The sequence below is a fragment of the Lipophrys pholis genome (genome assembly GCF_963383615.2).
Source record: "Lipophrys pholis genome assembly, chromosome: 3".
NCBI lineage: Eukaryota > Metazoa > Chordata > Actinopteri > Blenniiformes > Blenniidae > Lipophrys > Lipophrys pholis.
The window spans coordinates 25,294,446-25,319,219 of NC_137627.1; the positions used below are offsets into that span (position 1 = coordinate 25,294,446).

General features: G+C 42.4%; 1 protein-coding gene across 1 annotated transcript in view; it reads left to right on the forward strand.

Moving 5' to 3' along the window:
- Positions 1 to 19,996, forward strand: part of pak1 (p21 protein (Cdc42/Rac)-activated kinase 1) — a 63,366-nt gene extending 43,370 nt beyond the window's left edge. Inside the window, exons 7-16 of the mRNA XM_080460107.1 lie at positions 188 to 301; positions 3,218 to 3,455; positions 6,069 to 6,132; positions 6,738 to 6,786; positions 7,405 to 7,517; positions 10,209 to 10,326; positions 12,912 to 13,011; positions 14,227 to 14,423; positions 15,302 to 15,439; positions 17,120 to 19,996. Coding sequence (XP_080316233.1) covers positions 188 to 301; positions 3,218 to 3,455; positions 6,069 to 6,132; positions 6,738 to 6,786; positions 7,405 to 7,517; positions 10,209 to 10,326; positions 12,912 to 13,011; positions 14,227 to 14,423; positions 15,302 to 15,439; positions 17,120 to 17,206 — 1,218 coding nt within the window. The 3' untranslated portion in view covers positions 17,207 to 19,996. The remainder of the gene's footprint in view (positions 1 to 187; positions 302 to 3,217; positions 3,456 to 6,068; positions 6,133 to 6,737; positions 6,787 to 7,404; positions 7,518 to 10,208; positions 10,327 to 12,911; positions 13,012 to 14,226; positions 14,424 to 15,301; positions 15,440 to 17,119) is intronic.
- Positions 19,997 to 24,774: the final 4,778 nt, after the last annotated feature.

Consider the following 24,774-nt stretch of genomic DNA (forward strand, 5'->3'; position numbering starts at 1 on the left):
GAGAGCATCAGAGGAAGAGGAAGTGAATGGTTGAGTGGAGAGAAGGTAGAGCAGCAGGAGAAGTTTTGAGCGAGATGAGACGACGGCGCAGTGACAGGAAGTGATGATCGGTCTGGTGTCTCTGGTGGCTCACTTCACCATGGTGTCACTCAGGCTCCGCCCTCTTCCCCCCTGTGATGTCACGCAGGGCTCCAAGGCCGTCTCCGAGACGCCCGCCATAGCAACTGTCTCCGAGGACGAGGACGAGGACGAGGCTGAGCCGCCGCCGGTGATCGCCCCCCGACCGGAGCACACCAAATCAGTAAGGACACACACACACCACCTGTCGAATACACACACGAGTGCGTTTCAGGCTGTGAACGAAGTAAAATGCAGTTAAATATACTTTCTGATAAAATACCAATCCTGCAGCGACTGAGCAACCACAAGCTATTTCCTTTCATCTATAGTAGTTAGCCTGGGAGCTCACGTTGGTTTTCATCCAGATTGTCCCATTTCTATAAACAATGATGTTCAGGTTTCTGTGCACCGAGAATATAATCTAGTTCAGTGGGTGGATCAGTCCCACAATGCTTTGCACCGTGACATTGCACACATGGTCACACGTCCAGCAGGATCAGTAATCTGACTGATTCAGCAGTTTGTTTTGAAGTTTCAGCACCAGAAAAAGAGAAGTGACAGGTAAAAAGTGTTTATAGCTTAGTTAACATGTAATTACTTGTTGTTCCTGTTAGCAACGGGGCTAATGCGCTTTAATTCACACGTCAGTCTTGTTTCTTCAGCTGCTGGGTTTGAAACAGGAAGTGACTTTCACCTGAGGCCGAGGTCATTTTCATGGCGTTAACCTGATGCAACACATCAGCCAAGAGACGTCAGCTGAAGTAGTTTAACAGATAGCAAGAGCAGAAACATGGAGGAAAACAAACATTTCCCCTTCTGTGGCGCCGAGTCAGGAAGCTAAAGTAGTTAGCATCGAGGCTAACATCGGCTCAGGACCTGGAGATAACGACGATGAATGAGTCTTAACGTGGCGGGAGAGTCAGAGAGACACGGCTGACAGGTTGAAGCTGATGTTAGCTTCACGGCGAACTCTGTTCAGCTGACTCTGCAGTCAGGAAGAAAATCTCTGTTCATGACTTCCAGCTCTGCAGCATTTTTCACACATTTAAATCTCCAAGCTTGTTCCCTTCCGACTGAAAATTAAAGCCAAAAGCTGCTCCGTTGGAGCCTCGTAGACTCTCAGATATTTTCTCTTCCGTAAACTAAGAAATGTCCTGACATTCAGCAGCAGGTTTGAAATCAACTTAAATACTCCTACTACTTTATTTTAGTTTAGTTTATTTTTTCTTTTACAAAATTGGGGAAAAAAAGTAACTTTTGAAAGTTTGGGCAAATGACAGAATAGGAGATACATAGGAGATACATAGTCATGATAATATTAATAATGCATTTTATTTTTTAAAGCACTTTACATTTAAACAATCTCAAAGTGCTACAGCAAACATAGTAGGTGCATAGCTAGGAAGCTCCTCTGTGATTATAAATGTTAATGTGAGAAAGTTTATCTCAATATTATATTCGAAAAGGTGTTTTTTCTTCTGTTTGAGATGCAGAAGCACTTATGGTGAAACACACACACACACACACACACACACACACACACACACACACACACACACACACACACAGTTGCTCTTCTGTCAGACAGGTTGGCGGTTGAGAGGCTGCTTCCATGGTGCCGCCGCCGTTTCCATGGTGACAAGTCGAGCACCTGATTTCCACAATCACTCTCTCTCACACACGCACGCACGCACGCACACACACACACACACACACACACACACACACACACACACACACACACACACACACACACACACACACACACACACACACACAACTCTCATAAACCAGTCATCTGGTTTCTACAGGGACGGACGGACGCCACAAGTATGGCGCGTCTCCAGTTTTTGGAATCTACGCAGACACACACACACACACACACACACACACACACACACGCACGCACGCACCTCTCACTTTCAGCTGCATACAGACTCATTTGAATCGCTCACTCGCTGTTTTTTGTTTTTTTACTCTGATCGACTTCAACTCAACACAGTTTATGTGCAGAAAGAAAAAGCAGCAACTTCATGTTGTGCATTCCTGATTGTAAATCCAGTTTTTCTGGAAAAGGCTTTGCTCCAGGCTTCCTGCATTCTGTGAAATAAAAACATGGTGGTGAAACAGTTTGATATCACAACATCAACATGACTGTGTGCATCTCATATTACATATTAATGTTCTCAACGAGTCACCTGAGTCACACATTTAGCTTAAAAGTATGATACAAAATTCAAGGTGTGTTTGAAAACCAGTATTATACACAGAAAACAGACACAATAGAAGTCCTATTCAGGTTAATATTTTATTAAATAACACATTGTTCTGTTGAGCAGTGGGACTCTTATATGGACCTGAATCTTAAGACATTTTTTATATTTATAAATGGTGAAAATGTGGGATTCATCTCAGTTTCATGCCACTATGCAAGAGATTTAGATGTATGATTGTTGTTTAATGTTAAAATATTCATATCACACCATTTTCCTAATGGGCTGATAAAGTTTTAATTTATTCTTGAATAAATGTGGAGTAGATTCAGTTTTTTTCTTCATTGTTTTTGACGATATAGCCTGCCATTAAAGCCACTTATGGATTGTTTTTATATTTAATTAGAATTAATTTATTACTCTTTAAATTCAATACAATCAGCTCAGTAACTTATTTGTTAACGGAACAAATGTCCAAGGAATTTAAGTTATTTCTTTAGTACATATCAGCTGATCAGATGATCTAAAAACCTCCCTCAATGCCAAATTAAATTTTTCGCTTATTCTTATTAAATTGACCACTTGTTTCGAGAATGTTTTCAAAATAATGCGTAAAGGTTTACTTTATTTTCAGAACCTGAGTTTAGAAGTAAAATGAGGTTCAATTTGTAATTTTTCCTCGTTTCCACATATTTATAAAACCAATCTCTTCATTTCATCTTTCAGTTTCATTGTGATATTTTCCTGTTTTACTATCGATGCGACTCGTGAAGAAATGATGTTTTCATCCTCTTGTTCACATAAATCAAAAATTAGAAAAGTAAGTTTTACCGCGAGCTGATAAAAGCACAACTTGTCACTGTCGTTTACCTTGTTACTCTCAGATTTACACGCGCTCAGTCATCGAGCCCCTCCCCGCTCCTCCGACCAAAGATGCCGCGACGTCCCCCATCTCCCTCCCGACCGCCGCGGCGGCCACCGCCGTCACCCCCGCCACGGCTGCAGACGGAGCCCCCAGCAGCCCCCCCAGTGCAAGCCCCGCCCCCGGCCCCTCTCTGCCCCGCCCACAGGACAAAACTAGGAAGAAGAAGATGTCAGACGAGGAAATCCTGGAGAAACTACGTAAGACTCGCCACACACACACACACACTCACACACACACACACACACACACACACACAGTGCTGCAGAATTAGCTGTGTGTATTAATGTTCTGGTCAGATTCGCTGGGCTGCAGGAGAAGTCCATGTCCAGCGTTGTGGTCGTCCATCCTGACGATGTTTCAATGTGCAGAAGAAGAAGAACCGAGTCTCCGCTCGCTAATTTTAGCCTCATTTACACTTTTAGTTTTGACAAGCTGTTTCATCACTTTGTGCGCACACACACTTTCTCCCCCAGAGCTGAAGCTATTTTAGGCTCCGCCGGTGTTGGCGGTGATTTCAGCTCATACTTTCTCTCTTTTTAAAGAGTAGTTCAGTAAACTAAATCATATGAGTGTAATAAACACTGTGACTTCGGGCTAAATGATCATGAAATGCAGGAACAGACACTGAAATGTATTTCTGCCCACACACCTCTGAGCCCACTTCATCTCTGCAGATCCTGCCGTATTCTATCGCTCCAGGCTTCTAAATCGTGATGAAGAACATGTTTTTATCCTCCATTAAAGTCTGGAGCGGGGGTTCATACGAGGCTGTTACATAACTTACTGCTAAAAACACAAAACTGCTCGCAGTGTAATATGTTCAGATTATTGATATGAGGATGCCATCATTACACACACACACACACACACACACACACACACACACACACACACACACACACACACACACACACACACACCTCTGAACCTGTTTCTCTTTGACTGAAACTTAAAACCATTTTCTATTTATTTAACTCCCCACAGAGTAAAGACTAGAACGGGCCCTCGGTAGAGTGCAGACCTTCGCCAAAGCCACTTTGTAATGTTAGGCTTAAATGAGGATGTTCTGTTGGTTGCTATTCTTTTTTGTTACATACATACATACATACATACATACATACATACATACATACATACATACAAACCAATAAATAAATACACGCAGATAAAAACATAACTTTTGCCCCAACTTTTTTCTGCGACTGTAACTACATTCCTCACTTCATATGTTGTGTTTAAGAATTCCTGATATATTTGAAAAATCGATGTTAAATTAATATTTTTAAACACTGAATTCCCTCATTTCTTCTTTTAGGCCCCGTTTACACGACAATGATCTCAAGTAGAACTGCAAAACTTTCAGAGTATTTTGGGTGCCGCTTAAAACACGCCTTTTTTAAAATGCTCCAACTCCGTTTCCGTGGAAACGAGGGGATGGAACGCATCTTTCTGAAATACTGCTACTGCACACCCGCAGTGCAACCCTGGCGGCTCTTTCAAAGGTCCTTATTGTCATTTCCATGCTTACACATGTGAATGAAATTTGTTCCTCAGAACCAGCAGCAGCGTAAATAGGCATGAAATTAAAGAATGAAAATACGGGAACATAGATGCAACAATATGCAGGACCAAAGAAAAAAAAAATTGCAAGATAGGTCCTATGTACAGAGGTTTAAATAATTGAATATATAAACGTATAAACTTGAAATGTTATTGTGTAAACTGCGAGTTAAAATTGTCTGACACATCTTTGACTCACCGGCGTTTAATTCGTCAAAATCTTTCATTTAATTTCAAAATAACATGTTTTTTTTTAATATTAGCCTAAAAGCTTAGGCACTTTCTGTTTTTTACATAAATGCAATGTTTCAGTAAATATGACTAGAAAAGGTATATTAAGGTATATTAGGTAGTTTAAGAAAACAAAGTGATTTTGTTTGCTAAATACAGTTTGAATCTACTATAAACATCAGATCTATAACGTCCAGTTCTCAGCATTTTAAAGTGTCTTTTTTAAAATCTGTGTTTGTTTGAATATGTGAATAAAAAGCTGATTAATTATTCTTTGAATCATGCCCGCCCGTCCAGATGTGCTCAGGTCGCCCTCTGCTGGTAAGACCGGGACATGACCTCTGTGATTGACAGAGCTGATGTCCACTTGTCCCGCCCCCTCTGTCCAGTCCTGTCCTCTGATTGGTCCTTGTCTCTTCTCATCGTCTGCAAAACAAAACAAAAACCTGAAGTTTGTCTGAAAATCACTTTTCTGATGTCGATTGAATACTGAACACAGACAGAGCAACTCTTTCTTTCTTCTGTCTTTTTCTTTTTTAGTTTTCTTTCTTTAGTTTTGTTTGGTCTTTCTTTCTTTCTTTCTTTCCTTCTTTCCTTTTCTTTCTTTTTAAAAAATTTATTTTGTCTTTCTTTCTTTCTTTCTTTCTCTTTCTTTATTTGTTTCCTCTTTCTTTCTTTGTTGTTTCATTTTCTTCCTTTCGTCCTTTCTTTCTCTTTTTTTTCTTTCTGCTCTTTGTCAGTTTCTGTTATTCTTCATCCCTTCTTCTCAACCTCTTCCATCCATTTCTTTCCATTGGGTTCATCCCTCGTTCTCTCTCTCTCTCCTCCCGGTGGGCATGCTGCATTGACCTGCGTGTGATGAACGTAGAGTGAGGATGGATAGAAACGCTCCTCTATCGTCTATCCATCCATCCAGACTGAGTGGCTCTAATCCAGCTGTGGATTAAATCTCACTCTGATGAACCAGTCAATCACTTTCTCTCTGTCTCTCTCTGTCTCTCTCTCTCTCTCCGTATCAGGAACGATTGTCAGTGTCGGAGACCCCAAGAAGAAATACACTCGCTTTGAGAAGATCGGGCAGGGGTGAGAGAGCGTCCTCTCAGTCAAACCTTCATCAATACGTCTTTATTATTGTTCAGTTTAGTTTTTCTAATAACTGAGAAGAAGATCTGAATCCTGAAGCTTCTTAACAACAAACAAACACTTTGAATCCTTCTTGGTGCTGATTTATCCTTCATCTTCTCTCTGATCACTGATCAGTTCAGGAACTCTCTCTCTCTCTCTCTGTCTCTCTGTCTCTCTCTCTGTCTCTCTGTCTCTCTCTCTGTCTCTCTCTCTGTCTCTCTCTCTCTCTCTCTCTCTGCGTCTCTGTCTCCCTCTCTCTCTCTCTCTCTCTCTCTCTGCGTCTCTGTCTCCCTCTCTCTCTCTCTCTCTCTCTCTCTCTGCGTCTCTGTCTCCCTCTCTCTCTCTCTCTCTCACAGGTCCTCGCTGTTTGTAGATCAGATAAGCCCTAAAAAATGGAAACTCCTTAATATTTAACTTATGATCAATCAATAAAAGTCAACAAGTTTTATTCTTTATATTCAAAGCTGGTTTGTTGTTGAGACTCATCAGGAATGTTCACCAAGTTTAAAAGAACTCTGTCTGTCTGTCTGTCTGTCTGTCTGTCTGTCTGTCTGTCTCTTCAGGGCATCTGGAACAGTTTACACGGCCATCGACATCGCTACAGGACAGGAGGTACGTTTCTTTAACTTAGTCTCCTCCTCACCCATCTCCTCCTCTTCCTCTTCACGCGTGTCTCCTACTCACCTGTCTCCTCCTCCTCACCCGTCTTCTCCTCTTCCTCCTCCTCCTCCTCTTCTTCCTCACATGTCTCCTCACGCGTCTCCTCCACCTCCTCACCCGTCTCCTCCTCCTCCTCACCCGTCTCCTCCTGCTCCTTACCTGTCTCCTCCACCTCCTCACCTGTCTCCTCCTCCTCACCCGTCTTCTCCTCTTCCTCCTCCTCCTCCTCGCCGCCTCCTCTTCTTCCTCACCTGTCTCCTCACGCGTCTCTTCCACCTCCTCACCTGTCTCCTCCTCCTCCTCACCCGTCTCCTCCTCCTCCACCTCCTCACCCGTCTCTTCCTCCTCAACCGTCTTCTCCTCCTCACCTGTCTCCTCCTCGCCTCCTCCTCTTCTTCCTCACCTGTCTCCTCACTCGTCTCTTCCACCTCCTCACCTGTCTCCTCCTCCTCCTCCTCACCCGTCTCCTCCTCCTCCATCTCCTCACCCGTCTCCACCTCCTCACCCGTCTCTTCCTCCTCACCTGTCTCCTCCTCTTCCTCACCCGTCTCCTCCTCCTCCCTCTCTCAGGTGGCCATCAAGCAGATGAACCTGCAGCAGCAGCCGAAGAAGGAGCTGATCATCAATGAGATTCTGGTGATGAGGGAAAACAAAAACCCGAACATCGTGAACTACCTGGACAGGTGAGACGGTCGGCTTCAGACGTTGAACCGTGTTTACTGCTTCAGTTTCACTTTATTAGCCATCTGTAGTATGAAAACCACTTTGGAATAAACATGTGCAGGGAGCTCAAAGTGCACTGTCAACATTTAAAAAGACATTTCATGATAAAAACAATCAACGCCACATAAAATTCTATAGGCTAAACTACTGTACAATTTAAAAAAAGTCCATACAAAATAAAAGTGCCTTGTTTAAAGTCATCACAGCTTGTGGAAAGAAACAGTTGGAATGGCGAGCAGTGGAACATTTGATGGAGCGAGATCTTTTCCCTGAAGGAAGCATTTCAAAAATGGCCCCGGCTTGCCTCGTCTGGCTTTATGTGTGGCCTCCAGGAGCGGCAAAGTAGAGCCACAGGTCCTGCTGGCTGAGCGAACCACTTTGTTCAAAGGATTTCTTTCTTTCAGAATGAGATAAACAAAACCCACACAGACCAAACCTGCTTCATCCTGTTTCATCACTTCATCTCGGACGTCGGCGCCTCGATTCAATTTATAACTGGAAGATTTCTAACACCTGTGAGAAAGAATTATTGTTATCTCACAAAACCTTTAAATAGTGAGCTCCCCATTGCTCACGCAGTTATTGTGAACTAGAATTAGTTCAAATGCAGAGAAGAGGGGATGAATAAAGTACGCTTTCCTCGTAGTAACTGATTACAATGGAATTACTAACTCAGTTACAGTTATTTAAGTACCAGTCAACTTGTACCTGCTGCAGCTCCGTTAATATTCCACTAAACTGAAACTTCAACTCACATCCAGATTCTAGAGCATCTTCCTCCATTACCATCCAGATTATAGAGCATCCTCCTCCATTAACATCCACATTATAGAGCATCTCCCTCAACTAACATCCAGATTATAGAGCATCTTCCTCCATTACCATCCAGATTATAGAGCATCCTCCTCCATTAACATCCACATTATAGAGCATCTCCCTCAACTAACATCCAGATTATAGAGCATCTTCCTCCGTTACCATCCAGATCATAGAGCATCTCCCCCTCTACCATCCAGACTATAGAGCAGCTCCCCCACCATCCAGATTATAGAGCATCTTCCTCCTCTCCCATCCAGATTATGGAGCATCTTTCAGTGCCGACAGCTCAGATAATCTGTCACAGCAACACGACACTAATACAGTTGAGTGACGTTGCTGTAACTTGTGAAGGAAACGACTAAAAGAAAAACAAAAGTAACTTTTTGAACTGAGGAGTTACTTTTAGCCTGTTTTAATCTCTCAGGCAGTTTGTTCAGGTCTTTTCAGACCAAACAGTCGTGGAAACGGGATCATGGAACTGCAGTTGAAACCTGGAGGAAGGATTCCTGCTCCTGTCAGAACTCTGCTGCTCTCGCTCAGTAAACACACCGAAAAGTCACTTTACTCTGCAAAATCGTTGTGGCGACGTCTGGTTGCCGTGGTTACCCGTCTGCCTCTGCAGACGCTGTGGAAACGCGCAGGATTAGTGACGCTGCTGTCGTCGCCGTGGAAATGAGGTTTTCTCACATGGCTGATTTACTGAGGACATGAATCTGTTACAGCCACTCGGGACACAAATCAGCGACCTGACGACTTGTTTAGTGTTACGTTTCTGGGTTTTTTTGTTTGTTTTTTCAGACTCATCAATCGTCTGCTTTACGTTTTCTCACTAACTTTAAAGTGGTTTAAAGAATTTCCCTCTGACAATAATAAATGATTGCTATTCTATTCTATTCTATTCTATTCTATTCTATTCTATTCTATTGATTGAAGGTAACTTTAAGCTTATTTGAACAATTACCAGCTTAATAACTGTGAGCAGACGAACATCTCTGACTGGAATGTTTGAGGATTTTGAGGCATCTTATAACTAAACAACATTTTGGCAAAATAATGTTTTAAACAAATAAAAAATGACTCATGTTTTTCATACTTTCTAAAACACAGCAATGTTCATATTATTATTATTATTATTATTATTATTATTATTATTATTATTATTATTATTATTATTGTTATTGTTACTATTGTTATTGTTGTTGTTATTATTATAATTATATATTTTTTATTCTTTACAAGCATGTGACAATTCACATACATGCATATATCCATACATAAACACTTATTGATATATTGACAATACAAATAAATATTATTTTTATAAAATACAAATCTATTCACACAAAATAGCTCTGTATATATAGATCTGTGTTCGACTGTACCCACTCACACTTTTAAACATACACACATACCGCTTGTAGCTAATATCTAATTGACATGCCTGAAGAGGGGTAGGAAGAAGTAAAACTTATCTACTCCTACCCCTTCTCCAACATTCAATACTCATCTTAGATAATTATCTTCATATACTGAAAATATAGTTCTCTAAATTAGAATGTATACAGTGAGAATATCCTGTAATAAGAGATGTGTGGATAAGACACTCCTAACAACACAAGTTAATTATTAGATTTGATGAAAGATTATTTCATCACATTCTCTGTGACTGTCATTGATTTTTAACCGTATCGCTGTGAGGTGGAAGCAGCAGGAAGAAATGTGGAAATTCCACCATGGAGGTTTCAGAGTGTTTGACCTGACATACATTTCTGAGATTACAGGACCGTTGAACTATGTGTTGAGCTTTGCTGTGTTCCCGCTGGTTTCCATAGTTACCTGGTGGGCGACGAGCTGTGGGTGGTGATGGAGTATCTGGCTGGGGGCTCGCTGACCGACGTGGTGACGGAAACCTGCATGGACGAAGCTCAGATCGCCGCCGTGTGCAGAGAGGTACGAGTCCCTTCTCCTCCGACACGGAGGAGCTCAAACTACCAAACTCCACCTCGTTGACGACCCCGTGGTCAATGACACACGTCTAAAAACACTTCCTGAGTTTCATCTGTATTAATCTGTGTGATACGTTGTTCCGGATCTATAACATTCCTACCACAGACTTCCTTTGTAGCCTCTTTTTAAAGACGTCGGTGGAAAAAAACACAATTTCTCATTTCCCTACTTCCTCTGGTGACTCTTTACCAAGAAAATTGCATCTTTGTGATATTTATTCATTTATTCAGTTCAAAATTATGAATATTTACTGTTTCAATAAAATAACTGTGTCTTCAACTGCACATCTCCAAGACAGAATGGATAATAAATGTAATAAATTCAGGTTTTGGTGACTAATTTCATCACAGAAACTCAAATTTAGAAAGAAAAGTCAGATGTGATGATAAAAAAAAAAATTATACCAAATTTACCAAAACTTGAATTTGCTGCAAAGAAATCAACAGTTTGAGGAAGTTGAAGAAATATATATATATATATATATATATAAAACATATTCAGTATGTGAAATCTACACCCTTCTTTTGAGATTTTAGTCATACACAAGTTTGGAAAGTCAGATTTCCCTTTTGAAGACGTCTTTGATTGCATCCTTCTGCAGCCGCTTCCTGTCTGTCGTCTGTCCCACCGTTTGTCCACATTCAGAGAAACTCAACAGGAAACACAGCGACTGATGCTCGTCTGGCGACCTCAGCACCAGAATACAGTTGTGCTCATAAGTTTACATACCCTGGGAGAATTTATGATTTCTTGGCCATTCTTCAGAAAATATGAATGATAACACAAAAACCTTTCTTCCACACATGGTTGATGGTTGGGTGAAGCTATTTATTGGCAAACAACTGTGTTTACTCTTTTTAAATCAAAATGACAAAAGAAAGTATCCAAATGACCCGGATCAAAAGTTTACATACCCCAGTTGTTAATACCATGCATTGCCCCCTTTATCATCAATGACAGCTTCAAGTCTTTTGTGGTAGTTGTGGATAAGGTTCTTTAGTTTCTCAGATGGCAAAGCTGCCCATTCTTCTTGGCAAAAAGCCTCCAGTTCCTGTAAGTTCTTGGACTGTCTTGCATGAACTGCATGTTTGAGATCTCCCCAGAGTGGCTCAATGATATTGAGGTCAGGAGATTGAGACGGCCACTCCAGAACCTTCCCTTTGTTCTGCTGTAGCCAATGACCGGTCAACTTGGCCTTGTGTTTTGGATCATTGTCATGTTGGAACCCCCATAAACGTCCCATGTGCAGCTTCCAGGCAGATGAGTGCAAAGTTTCCTCCAGTATTTTCTGATAACATGCTGCAATGATCTTGCCATACATTTTGGACAAGTTCCATGTGCCTCTGTAGCTCACATCCCCCAAACATCAGTGATGCACCTCCATGTTCCACAGTAGGAATGGTGTTCCTTTCATCATAGGCCGTGTTGACTCCTCTCCAAATGTAATGTTTATGGTTGTGGCCAAAAAGTTCAGTTTTGGTCTCATCACTCCAAATGACTTTGTTCCAGAAGTGTTGAGGTTGGTCTCTGTGCTGTTTGAAGTAATGGAAGCAGGATACTTTGTGACATTTGCGCAAATATGGCTTTCTTCTGGCGACTCGACCATGCAGCCCATTTTTCTTCAAGTGCCTCCTTATTGTGCATCTTGAAACAGCCACACCACAATTTTCCAGAGAGTCCTGGATTTCAGCTGAAGTTATTTATAGATATTTCTTTGCATCTCAAACAATTTTCCTGGCAGTCGTGGCTGAAATCTTTGCTGGTCTACCTAACCATGGTTTGGTTTCAACTAATTTTCTACTTCTTAATCAGCGTTTGAACACTGCTGATTGGCATTCTCAATTCCTTGGATATCTTTTTATACCCCTGTCCTGTTTTATGCAGTTCCATTACCTTTTTCTCGCAGATCCTTTGACAATTATTTTGCTTTCCCCATGACTCAGAATCCAGAAACGTCTGTGCAGCACTGGATGAAAGATGCAATGGTCTGTCAGAAACCCAGAAACTCACTGACCTTTTATACACACACACTAATTACAAACAAAAAGGTCAAAGGTGAGGGTGGGAACCTTGATTACCCATTCAAACCTGTTTGTGTCAACTTTTGTGCATGTTATCAGGTCAAAGTCACTGGGGTATGTAAACTTTTGATCCGGGTCATTTGGATGCTTTCTTTTGTCATTTTGATTTAAAAAGAGTAAACACCATTGTTTGCCAATACATTGCTTGACCCAACCATCAACCATGTGTGGAAGAAAGATTTTTGTGTTATCATTCATATTTTCTGAAGAATGGCCAAGAAATCATAAATTCTCCCGGGGTATGTAAACTTATGAGCACAACTGTATGTGACAATGGTTTTCCTCCAGAGCTGCTGTCTCCTCCCGTTGTTTCTAATGTTTCCTTTTCATGGCTTCTTGAAATGTACAGCGTGTGAGTCTCATGATCTGACCGAAGTGCGGTTGTGTTTGGGGATACCTGCTCATTACTTCTTCACGTGACTACCTTCACTTTGTTTCCGTGTGCAGTGTCTTCAGGCGTTGGAGTTCCTGCACTCGAACCAGGTCATCCACCGAGACATCAAGAGCGACAACATCCTGCTGGGCATGGACGGCTCCGTCAAACTCAGTCAGTCACCACAAACCTCACTCCTTCATCCGCACCAGGGGGGTCAAACATGAGGCTGTGTGCCCAAAACCGGCCTGCAAGAGGCTGCAGTCCGCCCAAACCAGCATGAAAATTAAACATGAAAACATAGATTTTTAAACAAATTTCGTAGGAGTTTTGGACACAACAGAACATTGAGCCTGAGATGAAAGCTGGAAGTTGGGCCCTGAACTTAAGTGTTTGACACCCCTGATCTACACCGTCAGTCCGTCTCATCTCACTTTAAAACAGGCCTGTGAAACGTCAACACGGGTTGTGATCCGTGTCAAAGGGCTCATATGATGCAAAATTCACGTTCTAAAGGTTTTCCAACCGTAATTATAGTCCCCATACCTGGAATGACGCCCCAGAAAGGAAGTCTGTCCTCTCTCTCCTTGGCTTGTTTCAATTTTTGAAAAAGTGTGTTGCTCCAACGAGCCAATCAGAAATCAAACCCTATATAGTGTCATCGGGGGTTTAGCCAATCACAATCATGGTAGGCCCTCCCACAATTAGGCAGCTCTGCTCTGGCACATGGCACCACGAGAGGAAGTACTTCCTCCTTTTCCCAAGATGGGCATGTGTGCCAGTCCAGCTCACACAGACACAGCAGATTCTGAATGTAGCTCCTATGATGCAATATTCAAATGGAGGAAAATCAAGGAAAAGCTGGATTTGGGGGAATAAACTTTGAATCCAAAGTTTTTATACCAAGGAGACCATGTGAAAGTGATGAAAAACTGGATACTATGACCCCTTTAAGAGCAGGAGGAGACGTCTTCAGACAAAATAGAAAAATACATTAGAAATGATTCAAACACAAAGTTTTCTGACTTGATATTTTGATAAATGTCACATTATCATGCAGACCTTTGAACACATTGTTTGTTTGCTTGCTGATGATTTATTTTATTTTGAAACATAAATGTACTACTGACATGACGTGATGATCTGATTATTACAGTAATCAGATTACTGTAATAAATAACCAGACTTGATTTGTTCCAGTAGAGACACAAGACTAAAACACATCATGATGTTTGCATGGCGACTTGGTAACTTGAGAAATGTGTTAATAATCACATTTCCATTGCACGTGAACTCACGGGGTCATGAGCGCCGACGGCTCAGCTTTACTTCACACTTCACTTTTCACCAACAATCCCGTCTTCACTCTGTGCCTCCTGCTCTCCTCAGCGGACTTCGGCTTCTGCGCTCAGATCACGCCCGAGCAGAGCAAACGCAGCACCATGGTGGGCACGCCGTACTGGATGGCCCCCGAGGTCGTGACCCGCAAAGCCTACGGCCCCAAAGTGGACATCTGGTCTCTGGGCATCATGGCCATCGAGATGGTGGAGGGCGAGCCGCCGTACCTCAACGAGAACCCGCTCAGGGTGAGACGCTCCGCCGCCAGACAGCGGGCCACAACCGCCCGGCCAAACCCCGGGTGGCACTGCACACATACAATCTGCTCAGCCTCAGTGAGCGACAGGCAGGAAAGAAAGCTTGAGAAAGTTTTAATCTATGAGCCGCAGCCCGAATCCCTCTTGTGGATGCTCCAGTGTTAAGTCCTCACCTGCAATCTGGGGGACCCGGGTTCGATTCCCGGCCGTGGTGGGAGAGTCATCCAGTGTCGGGTCGACGCGCTGCAGTGTTTCTCCTCCTCTGAGCCTGGTTCTGTGGGTTTCTCCTCCTCTGAGCCTGGTTCTGTGGGTTTCTCCTCCTCTGAGCCTGGTTCTGCAAAGATTTCTTTCTATAAACGGGAGTTTTTCTATTCCACAGTCGCTTATGCTGGTTCATGTGGATTTGTTGGGTTTTCTCTGTAAAAGTACCCTGAAATGACTTTGTGGTTTAAATAAAGTTAAATTATTAATTAACAGGGACTATTATCAGCACAGAAAAATATGAAATTAACTAAAACACAACAAACACTAATCACAAGGAGGAGTGTTGGTCTTTCTTTTTATTTTTTTTTCATTTTTCCCGTTTTCGAAAAACTAGTTGTTTTAGCATTTATTTTTCCTTTATACTTGGTGTTCCTTTTTTCATCCAAGAGATGCGTAAATGAAATAAAAAGATGAAATATTTGTTTAGGGGCAATTTAGTGAAATCCTCATGGAGCCGCTGCAGGTTGAAGACCCGAGTTATTTCATCTACGGTGTCATCCTGAAAACCACCGCTAGAGGGCACCAAACTATAAGCTATGCTTCTCCGCCACAGACTCCCTGCATAGTAACTGTGTGTGTCTGTGTGTGTGTCTGTGTGTGTGTAGGCGCTGTATCTCATCGCCACTAACGGGACGCCGGAGCTGCAGAACCCAGAGAAACTGTCCACGATATTCCGAGACTTTCTGAACAGATGTCTGGAGATGGACGTGGAGAAGAGAGGCTCGGCCAAAGAACTGCTGCAGGTACACACACTGTGACAACAACAACAAATTAACCTCCAACATCAAAATCTGTGGAAGAAATGTTGATTTCTTCCAGATTTTCATTCACAAAACAGTTCTAGATACCTAGATTCTTCATACTTTGATACTATAAAAGTGTGTGTTTGTGTCCGTTTCCTCTGGACGTTCCTCTGTTCGTCCAGGTGCTGATTGGTTAGTTTGTGATCACTGTAATGAGACAAGGGAACGTTGGAGGACTTGTTGGAGAATTAAAGGAAAGATTCAGTCTGAACACTCCAGAAGCCTTCCTCGCTTTACATTTCATCATCCTTCATTTAGAAACATAAACTCAGATGATGATGATGATGACGACGACGCTGCTGCTTGCAAAACAAGCTGAGAGACGATTGATTCACATCCTGCAGCTTGTTTGATGTCGATTGGTCTGCTGGGTTTGTTCACTAACAAGTTGTGTAACCACTGACTCGTAATGAGGTGAATATATGGAGGTGTGTGTGTGTGTGTGTGTGTGTGTGTGTGTGTGTGTGTGTGTGTGTGTGTGTGTGTGTGTGTGTGTGTGTGTGTGTGTGTGTGTGTGTGTGTGTGTGTGTGTGTGTGTGTGTGTGTGTGTGTGTGTGTGTGTGTGTGTGTGTGTGTGTGTGTGTGTGTGTGTGTGTGTGTGTGTGTGATAAGGTCACAGGCTACATATATTGAATATCGGAGGACGATGTTATGGCTGATTTCTGAATCCTTTGTAAAGACACTTACAATATCTATTGGACCCTCTCATTTCGTGAAAAAAATAAATCTGAATGAGTCCATGAATAGAAAATTAATTTACTGTCGTCCCCAAAAAGACCAAGTTTAGGTGTAGAATTGTAAAATGTTCAAAAGTGTGAAGTCGATATCACATCAACTAATCATCAGAATAAGAAAAAGTTACAGTCTTCAGTCGTCTCAAAGACATTTTGTGACGTTTTCTTGGTCAATATTTCTAACTTCTCTCGGCTTGTTTAGTCTTGCAGTACTTGTCTGCACCAGCGGGGGTGTCTTGAGTCACTTAAAGCAGATCAGTAGTTAACTCATCTATACGTCCGGGTAGTTTACTTGATGATCTGGTGTCGACCTCTGGTGTCCAATTGAAAATGCAAAACTTCCGTTGTGTTTTTGGTCCGTTTCCATGACAACGGTGCTCAGAGTCACTGAAAATACAACTTTTTGAAAACTGCCCCCAAGGTGGAACCTTTTGAAAATGCTCCGTCTCCATGGAGACAGCAGAAACGCTGCCACTGGTCCTGGCCTCCGTGGCCGCAGTAAATTCTTCTGCACATGCTCAGTAGCTGGACAATATGAGCGATTCATATTGTTCTCCGCGTGTGTGTGTGTGTGTGTGTGTGTGTGTGTTTTCATTACAAAAACAAACAACGGCACCAACTAGTGGCCCAACAAGCTCACTACATCGTGTTCAGCGATTCTCCTTTTTCCATGTAAACAGACCTCGTTTTCAAAATGTTGCTGTGTAAACACGAAACTTTTCTGAAATGAAAACATAGAACCGTTGTCGTGGAAACGGGGCCCAAGACAAAGGAGCAGAACTCAGATTCAACACTGCCCCCTGGTGGACAGCAGAGGAAGGATGCAGGATGTTTGACTTAATCGTGACACTGAAATACCCCCCCCCCCCCTTGCCTCCTCCCTCAGCACCAGTTCCTGAAGATGGCGAAGCCGCTGTCCAGTCTCACTCCTCTCATTCTGGCGGCAAAGGAAGCCGCCAAAAACAACCGCTAGCCGACCTCCGTCTCTTCGCGTCCTACCGAGGAGATGGTAAACAAACCAGTCCCGACGCCTTCGTTCCCTTCCTCCCTTCTTCTTCTTCTTCTTCTTTAACCTGCCCCCCCCCCCCCCCCCGACCTCGCACAGAGAGAAAGAAGGCGGCCCCCTCCTGAAACGTAGTCTTTACACTCCGCGGGACTCAGGCGGGAAGGCGGGGCTTAACGAGTGACATCCGATCTGGGATCAGGTGATGTCATCGCTGCCGGTACAAACGGAGCCCAAAGACTCGTGGGAGATTTATTTTTTTTAAATCGATGTTTTTGTCTGCTGACTCGTCTGTCAACGGCTCGAACCACATGAGCCCCCCCCCCCCGTGTGTGTGTGCGTGTGCGTGTGCGTGTGCGTGTGCGTGTGCGTGTGTGTGTGTGTGTGTGTGTGTGTGTGTGTAATAGCTTCCTGTCATATCGTTTTTATCTTCCTCTGAAAGTGCATTTTGTTTTATTACTTTTTTAAGAAACCTCTTGGTGTGTGTGTGTGTGTGTGTGTTTCAGCGTTACGTTCTGTAGTTTCGAGCTGCTGAGCTTCGGTACTTTGTCGTGTCTGAAGTTCAAACTGTGACTTCAAGAATAATCTGATGTTTTGAAGACGAGGAAACGCTGGTGATTCCAGAGCCGTTGACGGACCTGTTACACACACACACACGCACACTCTCTCTCTAACTTGGTCTCAGGTTGCAGGTTCGACTGTTTGCTGCTTCAGTGTTTAGTTGCTGATTGGAGTGTAGATAACGTTATTGATCAAGCTGAAGTGTTTCTGTGTTCAGATTCTCATCATGTTCGACTGAAGGAATCACAACAATTGAAGAACCTAAAATCTGGTCATTTCAGCTTCAAGAGAAATAAAGAGAACATAAACTCCCCCAAGTCACCTTTTGTTTAATAGTTTTTAAATAACATCACTTTTTTATTTACTCAGTAAGTTAAACTAAACATTATTTTATTCTACACTGATCTAATGAAACAATAAAACTGATGTTTCACAATGAACTGCTATAAGACGAAGCTGGAAGCTTCTTTCAAGATTAAAAAAAAGCTTATTTAATCCTTTAATTACAGTTTTCACACACTGGGTGATACAGCCCTACAAAATAAAGTGTTTTTTGAAAAACAAAAGCCTAAATGTGGCTTTTTATGTGACGTGTGATGGTTTATATCAGGTAGTAAATCAGTTTGAGCTGGATTTAATGAGCCAACTCGCTGGTGGCCAACCGAGGCCTCATAAAGGTCCATCTTATAAGAAACGATCTTTCTACTGGTTTTCTAATCGTGAAGTGTCGCTGCACTCTGCGTGAGACCAGAAGGGTTGAAAGTCTGTCGGGGTTTTAACGTCTGTTATTGGCAGCAAAAAGGTGCGCTAAAGGGTCACCAGTTAACAGGGAGACCACTTCATCTGAAACACCAGGAAGCTCTTCTCCCTGAGACGGGCCTGGAGTCCTTGAGGACAGACACAGACACAGCCTGTTCTCTGTAGGGCCACTAGAGGGACTTTTAGAGTGAAACTCAGGACGGAGGTTGATTTTGGGAAATAAACTTGACTTCTGACACCAATGTGACGCTGTTGAACAACTGAGTAATATTGGGCGTTTAATCACTTTAAAACACATTTATAAACACGTGTCCAGTGCAGCACATTTAGAGTTAATTTTTCCAAATCCCACAGATACTGTCCATAGTAACCATGTGTTCGCGCTTTATTTCGCTCAGTTGTGAGTTTATTGTCACAGACCATCAGCTTCCTGCTGCAGCTTCAGTCTATTGAGTTTCTGAGGCTCTGGAAGGGTTCCAGTCCACCAGGGGGTGGAACCGGCTCCGTCTGCGGCTCTGGAACTTCACCGTCCAAGACTGTGAGGGAAGAATGTGCATGTTAATGACCCTTTTTTTTAAAAAAAAAAATGAAAAAGATGATGGTACATGTAGACAGAGAGGAGCGGAGTGGTTCGCTGTGGTGATCCTGTCTGATCGGTACCCTCGCATGGGAATCCTATTTTCACAGATATGAGACGATTAAATGCTACGACGGTACAATGTTGTTGTTTTTTAGTTTTTTTTTTACTTTTTCTATTAATGAGCCTCGTGAACGTGAGCTGTACATTTTACCTGCAAATCGTGATTAAAACGAACTGAGGCTCGTCATTCTGAGGAGCTGCAGCTTTTCTTAGAGCTCAGAAACACAATCATGGTTTTTGACCAAATTGATTGAAATGCTTCCAGTTAAAGTGGCTTCACTCATGTTTTGGCCGGTCAGAGACGATCCTCAGATAAAAATCCTGTGGATCAATCTCGAGCCACAAATAAGAAATATCAAGAAAACGTCTGTCTGATTTCTTCTTCTTCTTTTTATTGTTTCATGTGTCTCTCCTTAAACTGTTTGATCGGTGGTTTGTAACCCCCAGTGTCGACAGCAGCAGACGTCATCAACTCATTAAGGCTGCAAATAAACTGCTGATCATTGTTATTGATTCATCTCGAGCAACAGAAAAAAAACCTGGCTTCCGTTTTTTGGAAAGAACAAAGTGTTGATCAGACCTTGTAAAATGGACGCCGTGGGTGAAAGTCTCAGGATGTTTGGTGTCGTGACACAAACGCTTTGGGGAATGTGGAGCGTCGCCGTTCGACGCTGCAGCTTCAGAGGTCGGCCGTCTCTCTCTGCACCAGTCCAATGACGCCTTCACGCCTCCGTGTGTCAGAGCCATAATTTATCTCTTTTTAAGTTGATTTTTGAAACGATCCAGACAAATAAAGATGTAAAAAAAAAAACACCTGAGAATATCGTCTGTTCTTCTAGGACGTTCACGCACGTTTTGGAAGAAATAGGAGTTAATAATGTTTTATACAGTTAATTTAATGGTGTTGCTCCAAAATTCTCTATAAAGTTCTTTTTTTTTTCTTCTTTTTCTTTGTAATAACACCCATAAAGACGTTTTCTGGACATTTCACTGCATTTTGCACCAGAAGGTTTCATTAAAATTGGTTTTATGTTGAGTCGTATGACGTTGAGTGAGAATGTAGTCGTTTTCCTGGTAGAACTTTTATATTTCACACTTTTACACTACATTTAAGTTAATTGTCATTCCACATGTCGGAGGTGCGATCAGGCTTTTGATGATGCGCCGGTGTAACATTAGTGTTGTCATAAACAGAGGATTGCATCAAGAAAGGGATTAAGTGACCAACTGTAATTTAACTTTATATGTGCATCTTGAGGCCTGCACCGGATCGGTAGAAGCTGCTGAACGACGACTGCTGATCACTACAAATTCCAGAATCTTCATTGTCCCCAATGGAGGCAATGCGTTCAACAGAGAACAGCAGCACATGAGACAACATGTTAGTTTAATCAGTGTGCAAGATATTTAACTGACCGGTCACAGCAAAGGAGCTTTTTAGGTTGTTTTTTTTACTAGAACAGGGGATCAGCTTAGTGTGAGGCAGGAAAGCCAACCACACCAGCAGGGGTGTGCGACTTGTGACCCGTGAGGCTCAAACTGGCCACATGAACGATCCCTCAGGCCTGCAAACAGTGGGACTGTCGAAGTAACTGCTGTTTCCCGTTTCACCGCTGGGGGTCGCACTGTTTGAGAGAAGAGATCACAAAGCAAACGTAAGTAAAAGTACTTGTAGTTGAAGAAGCTTTTTTTTTTTTAAATACACAAAAACTATTATGTATAATATTTCCATTTCATAAATCATGAGAAAAATGTGATTGTCCAGTCTGTTAATTGAGAGGCTTCAGTTAGATATTTACAAAAGAGCATAAAAATCAGCACCAACTAATTTGGATCAAAATATTTTAAATAAATGAACAGTTTTAGAATTTTATTTTATTTATTTTATTTTGTATAACTTGAAGCCTGAAGTGGTCTGAAATGGTAAATGGACCCACTTATCTAGCGCCGTTTCGCTGACAGCGGCCCTAAAGCGCTTTACATAGCTCATCACGTTCACCCATTCACACACATTCACACACCATTGGAGGCTGCAGCCATGGAAGGCACTGTCACTCCAATGGGGGCAGTTTGGGGTTCAGTGTCTTGCCCAAGGACACTTCGGCATGTAAGCAGGCAGCGATGGGAATCGAACCTGCAACCTTCCGATTGGGAATCTAGAACGTTTGATGTCTAAATTAAAGCTATAATAATGATGAAATGATTATTCAATACACTATCTCATCTATTATTCATATCAATATCATAACTAATGTATTATGAGTGAATATGGCTCAAAAATCAATTTGAAATGTTTTAACAGAAATGCTTTTTCATTTTCAGATTGAACTGTATTTTTTGAGTCATAAATACAAATTAATGATCAATCATCCAAACTGCATTTAAATTTTCTTATACAAGACTGCTAATTCTGCGCCTTAACTAAAATGAAAATGAAAATTATGTTTAAGTGACGTCAGTCGCCGTCTCCTTCCTCTGACCGCCTCGCATCTGAACGGTGAAACCAGGAAAGTGAGAAGACAGTGTGGCAGAGGCGTATTGTCAGATTCTCATAGCGAGGGAACCGTGCTTCAGTGATCTGCTCACGGACTGTGAGGTTGTGCAGTCAATGAAGGTACGGTGGTTGTTGAACGTACCGCGGCCGTTGAAGGTACGGTGGTTGTTGAACGCACCGCGTCTGTCGAAGGTACGGTGGTTGTTGAACATACCGCGGCCACTAAACGCACTGCGGTGGCTGAACGTGCGGTGGTACACAGTCGGGGCTCCTCCCAAACAAGTCAAACAAGCATTGAACAATTCTGTGAACACGTCTTTTTATTAAACTGATTCTCGTCATTCAGTAACTAAACAGCTACTCTGCCCCTCATGTCTCGTCTCTTGCTCAAGCTCATATGCACAGCGCCCCCTGGTGTATTAGATGCGCAGCACAATCAAGCAGTAGAGAGTCCTCTGACGTCACTCTCCTGCGCCGCTTGGAAATGCGAAGTCGAATTGAATTTTGATCCTTTTTTTGCAGGTCGGACATGAAAGGAAAAAAGTAATTCCCTCTTTAGGTTTTCTTTTGAGTTCTGCCATAAAATGTGCAAACCTGGATAAGGAAATGAAAATGCAGCTTGAATAAACTATTATTAATTTAATTTATGAGTCAGATAATGCAGCTATATCCTTGACATGAAAAAGTATTTCTGCTAATGAATTTTGATTTTCAAATTTGACAATTCAAAATGAATTTTGGTCACTATTTGCTGGAGTGTCTTTTGAAAATTAAATCTTAATCATTTTCTTTTTCATTTTCATTTAGTCACAGAATAAGCAGTATTGTCAAATAAAATTAAAATGCAGTTTGAATGATTGATAATTCATTTTTATTTATGAATCAAAAATGCAGTTTAATCTGAAAATGAAAAAGCATTTCTGTTAATACATTTCAAATAGATTTTTGAGCCACATTCACTTCCATAGAGCAGGACAGACTCATCAGTGCCTGGCTTTAGTTTAGCTGTTCCAATTACACATTTTAAGTGTAATTCTGGGTGTTTCATAGACTTTTGTGTAGAAATGAATGACAACAATTTCTCTGTTATAATGTTGCTGGTTTGGCTCCTTTGAGATAAACTGTGTGGCCCCTAAAATAAAATGTGTGTGACGCCCCAGTAAATTAATAGAGTATGATAAATAGGTAACTAGAAGATGATGAGAGAGTTTTACAGTGACATTCTCAACTCTTCTACTTTTGGATCAATTAAAATCTCGCAGAGAAATATCTGCCGGCAGTTCTCACTTCATTTTAAGTGTTTGTTTTAATAGTCTGACGAGGATAAATTGTTTCACAGCAAGCGGCAATTACATAAAAGTCCGGGAAGGTGTATTTATTGGAGCGTTTAGTGAGGCTTTATTCTGCAGCAGCGCCTCAAGGCAAGAGGAGAAAATGATCAGTCGTCCTCCTCAGATGATGAAACCCCTCCTGACCTGAGCAGACACACCCAGACGCTCTGCTGTCTCCCCGGGGATGACCAGCAGGTGGCGCTGTGGCTCTAGAGCTGCAGCTCAGGCTGCTGGAGCCTCCTGCAGTCATCATGGCCCCCTAGACACACACACACACACACACACACACACACACACACACACACACACACACACACACACACGAGAGGAACGCTGATTCTGCTCATGAGGGGGAGCTGGGGGGGGGGGGGGGGGGTTGATATAGATTGTGTAAATGTTATGATATTGATATGAATAATAGATGAGATAGTGTATTAAAATGTATAGGTTTGTGTGTGTGTGTGTGTGTGTGTGTGTGTGTGTGTGTGTGTGTGTGTGTGTGTGTGTGTGTGTGTGTGTGTGTGTGTGTGTGTGTGTGTGTGTGTGTGTGTGTGTGTGTGTGTGTGTGTGTGAGGCCGGGTTACACACAGAGCGACCTGCTCCACTGAGCCCATGACTAACAACAAAGCAACGGCCCTCAGGTCACACGCAGGCATCAATCTGCTGAGGATTTACCGAGCGGCGCCCCGGGACATTTGCATGCTGGGATTAATCTATAATTCATTCAGGTAAAATCCATACATGCTCCTCTCTGCTCCCTGCCTCGTTCTCTTCACCACAGCAAGAAACCACAATCACACCTCCTTAGAATGAAAAAGCCTGCTGACGGGGGCAGTTTTAATACACACACACACACACACACACACACACACACACACACACACACACACACACACACACACACACACACACACACACACACACACACACACACACACACACACACACACTCAGAGCTGAACAGCTTCTCTCCTGTAGAAACATTTTGTTTCCACGTTCCTGTGATTTCCACCTTTTAAGAAGCTGAACAGTGAAGCACGCAGACCGTCTGCATTAGAGTTCAGAGGAGGGACCCACTTGTTGATCCAATATAATCTTGGAGGAAGTTGGAGAATTCATTGTTATCAGTCTGTAATGTTTATTACAACTGATAAGTGAAAATGCCACAGTGGTTGATTAAAGAGCTCATGACACCATATTCCATGTTAATTTAATTATTTTCATGGTAAAATATAACACTGAAAGGCATAATCGCTTTCATACTGTAATGTTGGCCAGCGGTGGCTGATTAAGTGGTTGAGTGCTTCTCGGACCAGAGTGATTAGTGGAGAATTTAAAAGCTTTCAGGGTGTCGTCTTCTCACACAATGCATTATGTTCTGTCATTTTTCACAAGAAATCATGACTTTCTTTTATTTATTTACAGTCCTACAGCACTACAGGCAGGTTTCAACAGGTGGCGGCGTGGATAAAAGGACCTGCCTGATGTCTAACTGATTCCTTTTCTCCCTCTTACATTGCGACTTCTCCTCACTGTTACTATTGCGGTCTGGTTGCTATGCATTACGGTTTTCTGCTGACTAAGAAGTCCCTGCACGCTTTGCTGCTTGTTATTCTACCCCAATAGGAAGGTAGCGGCTATTCAAAAACAATCAGGCCACAGGGAGACGTCAGCTGCTCCCACAGGCCACACACACACACACACACACACACACACACACACACACAACACACACACACACACACACACACAC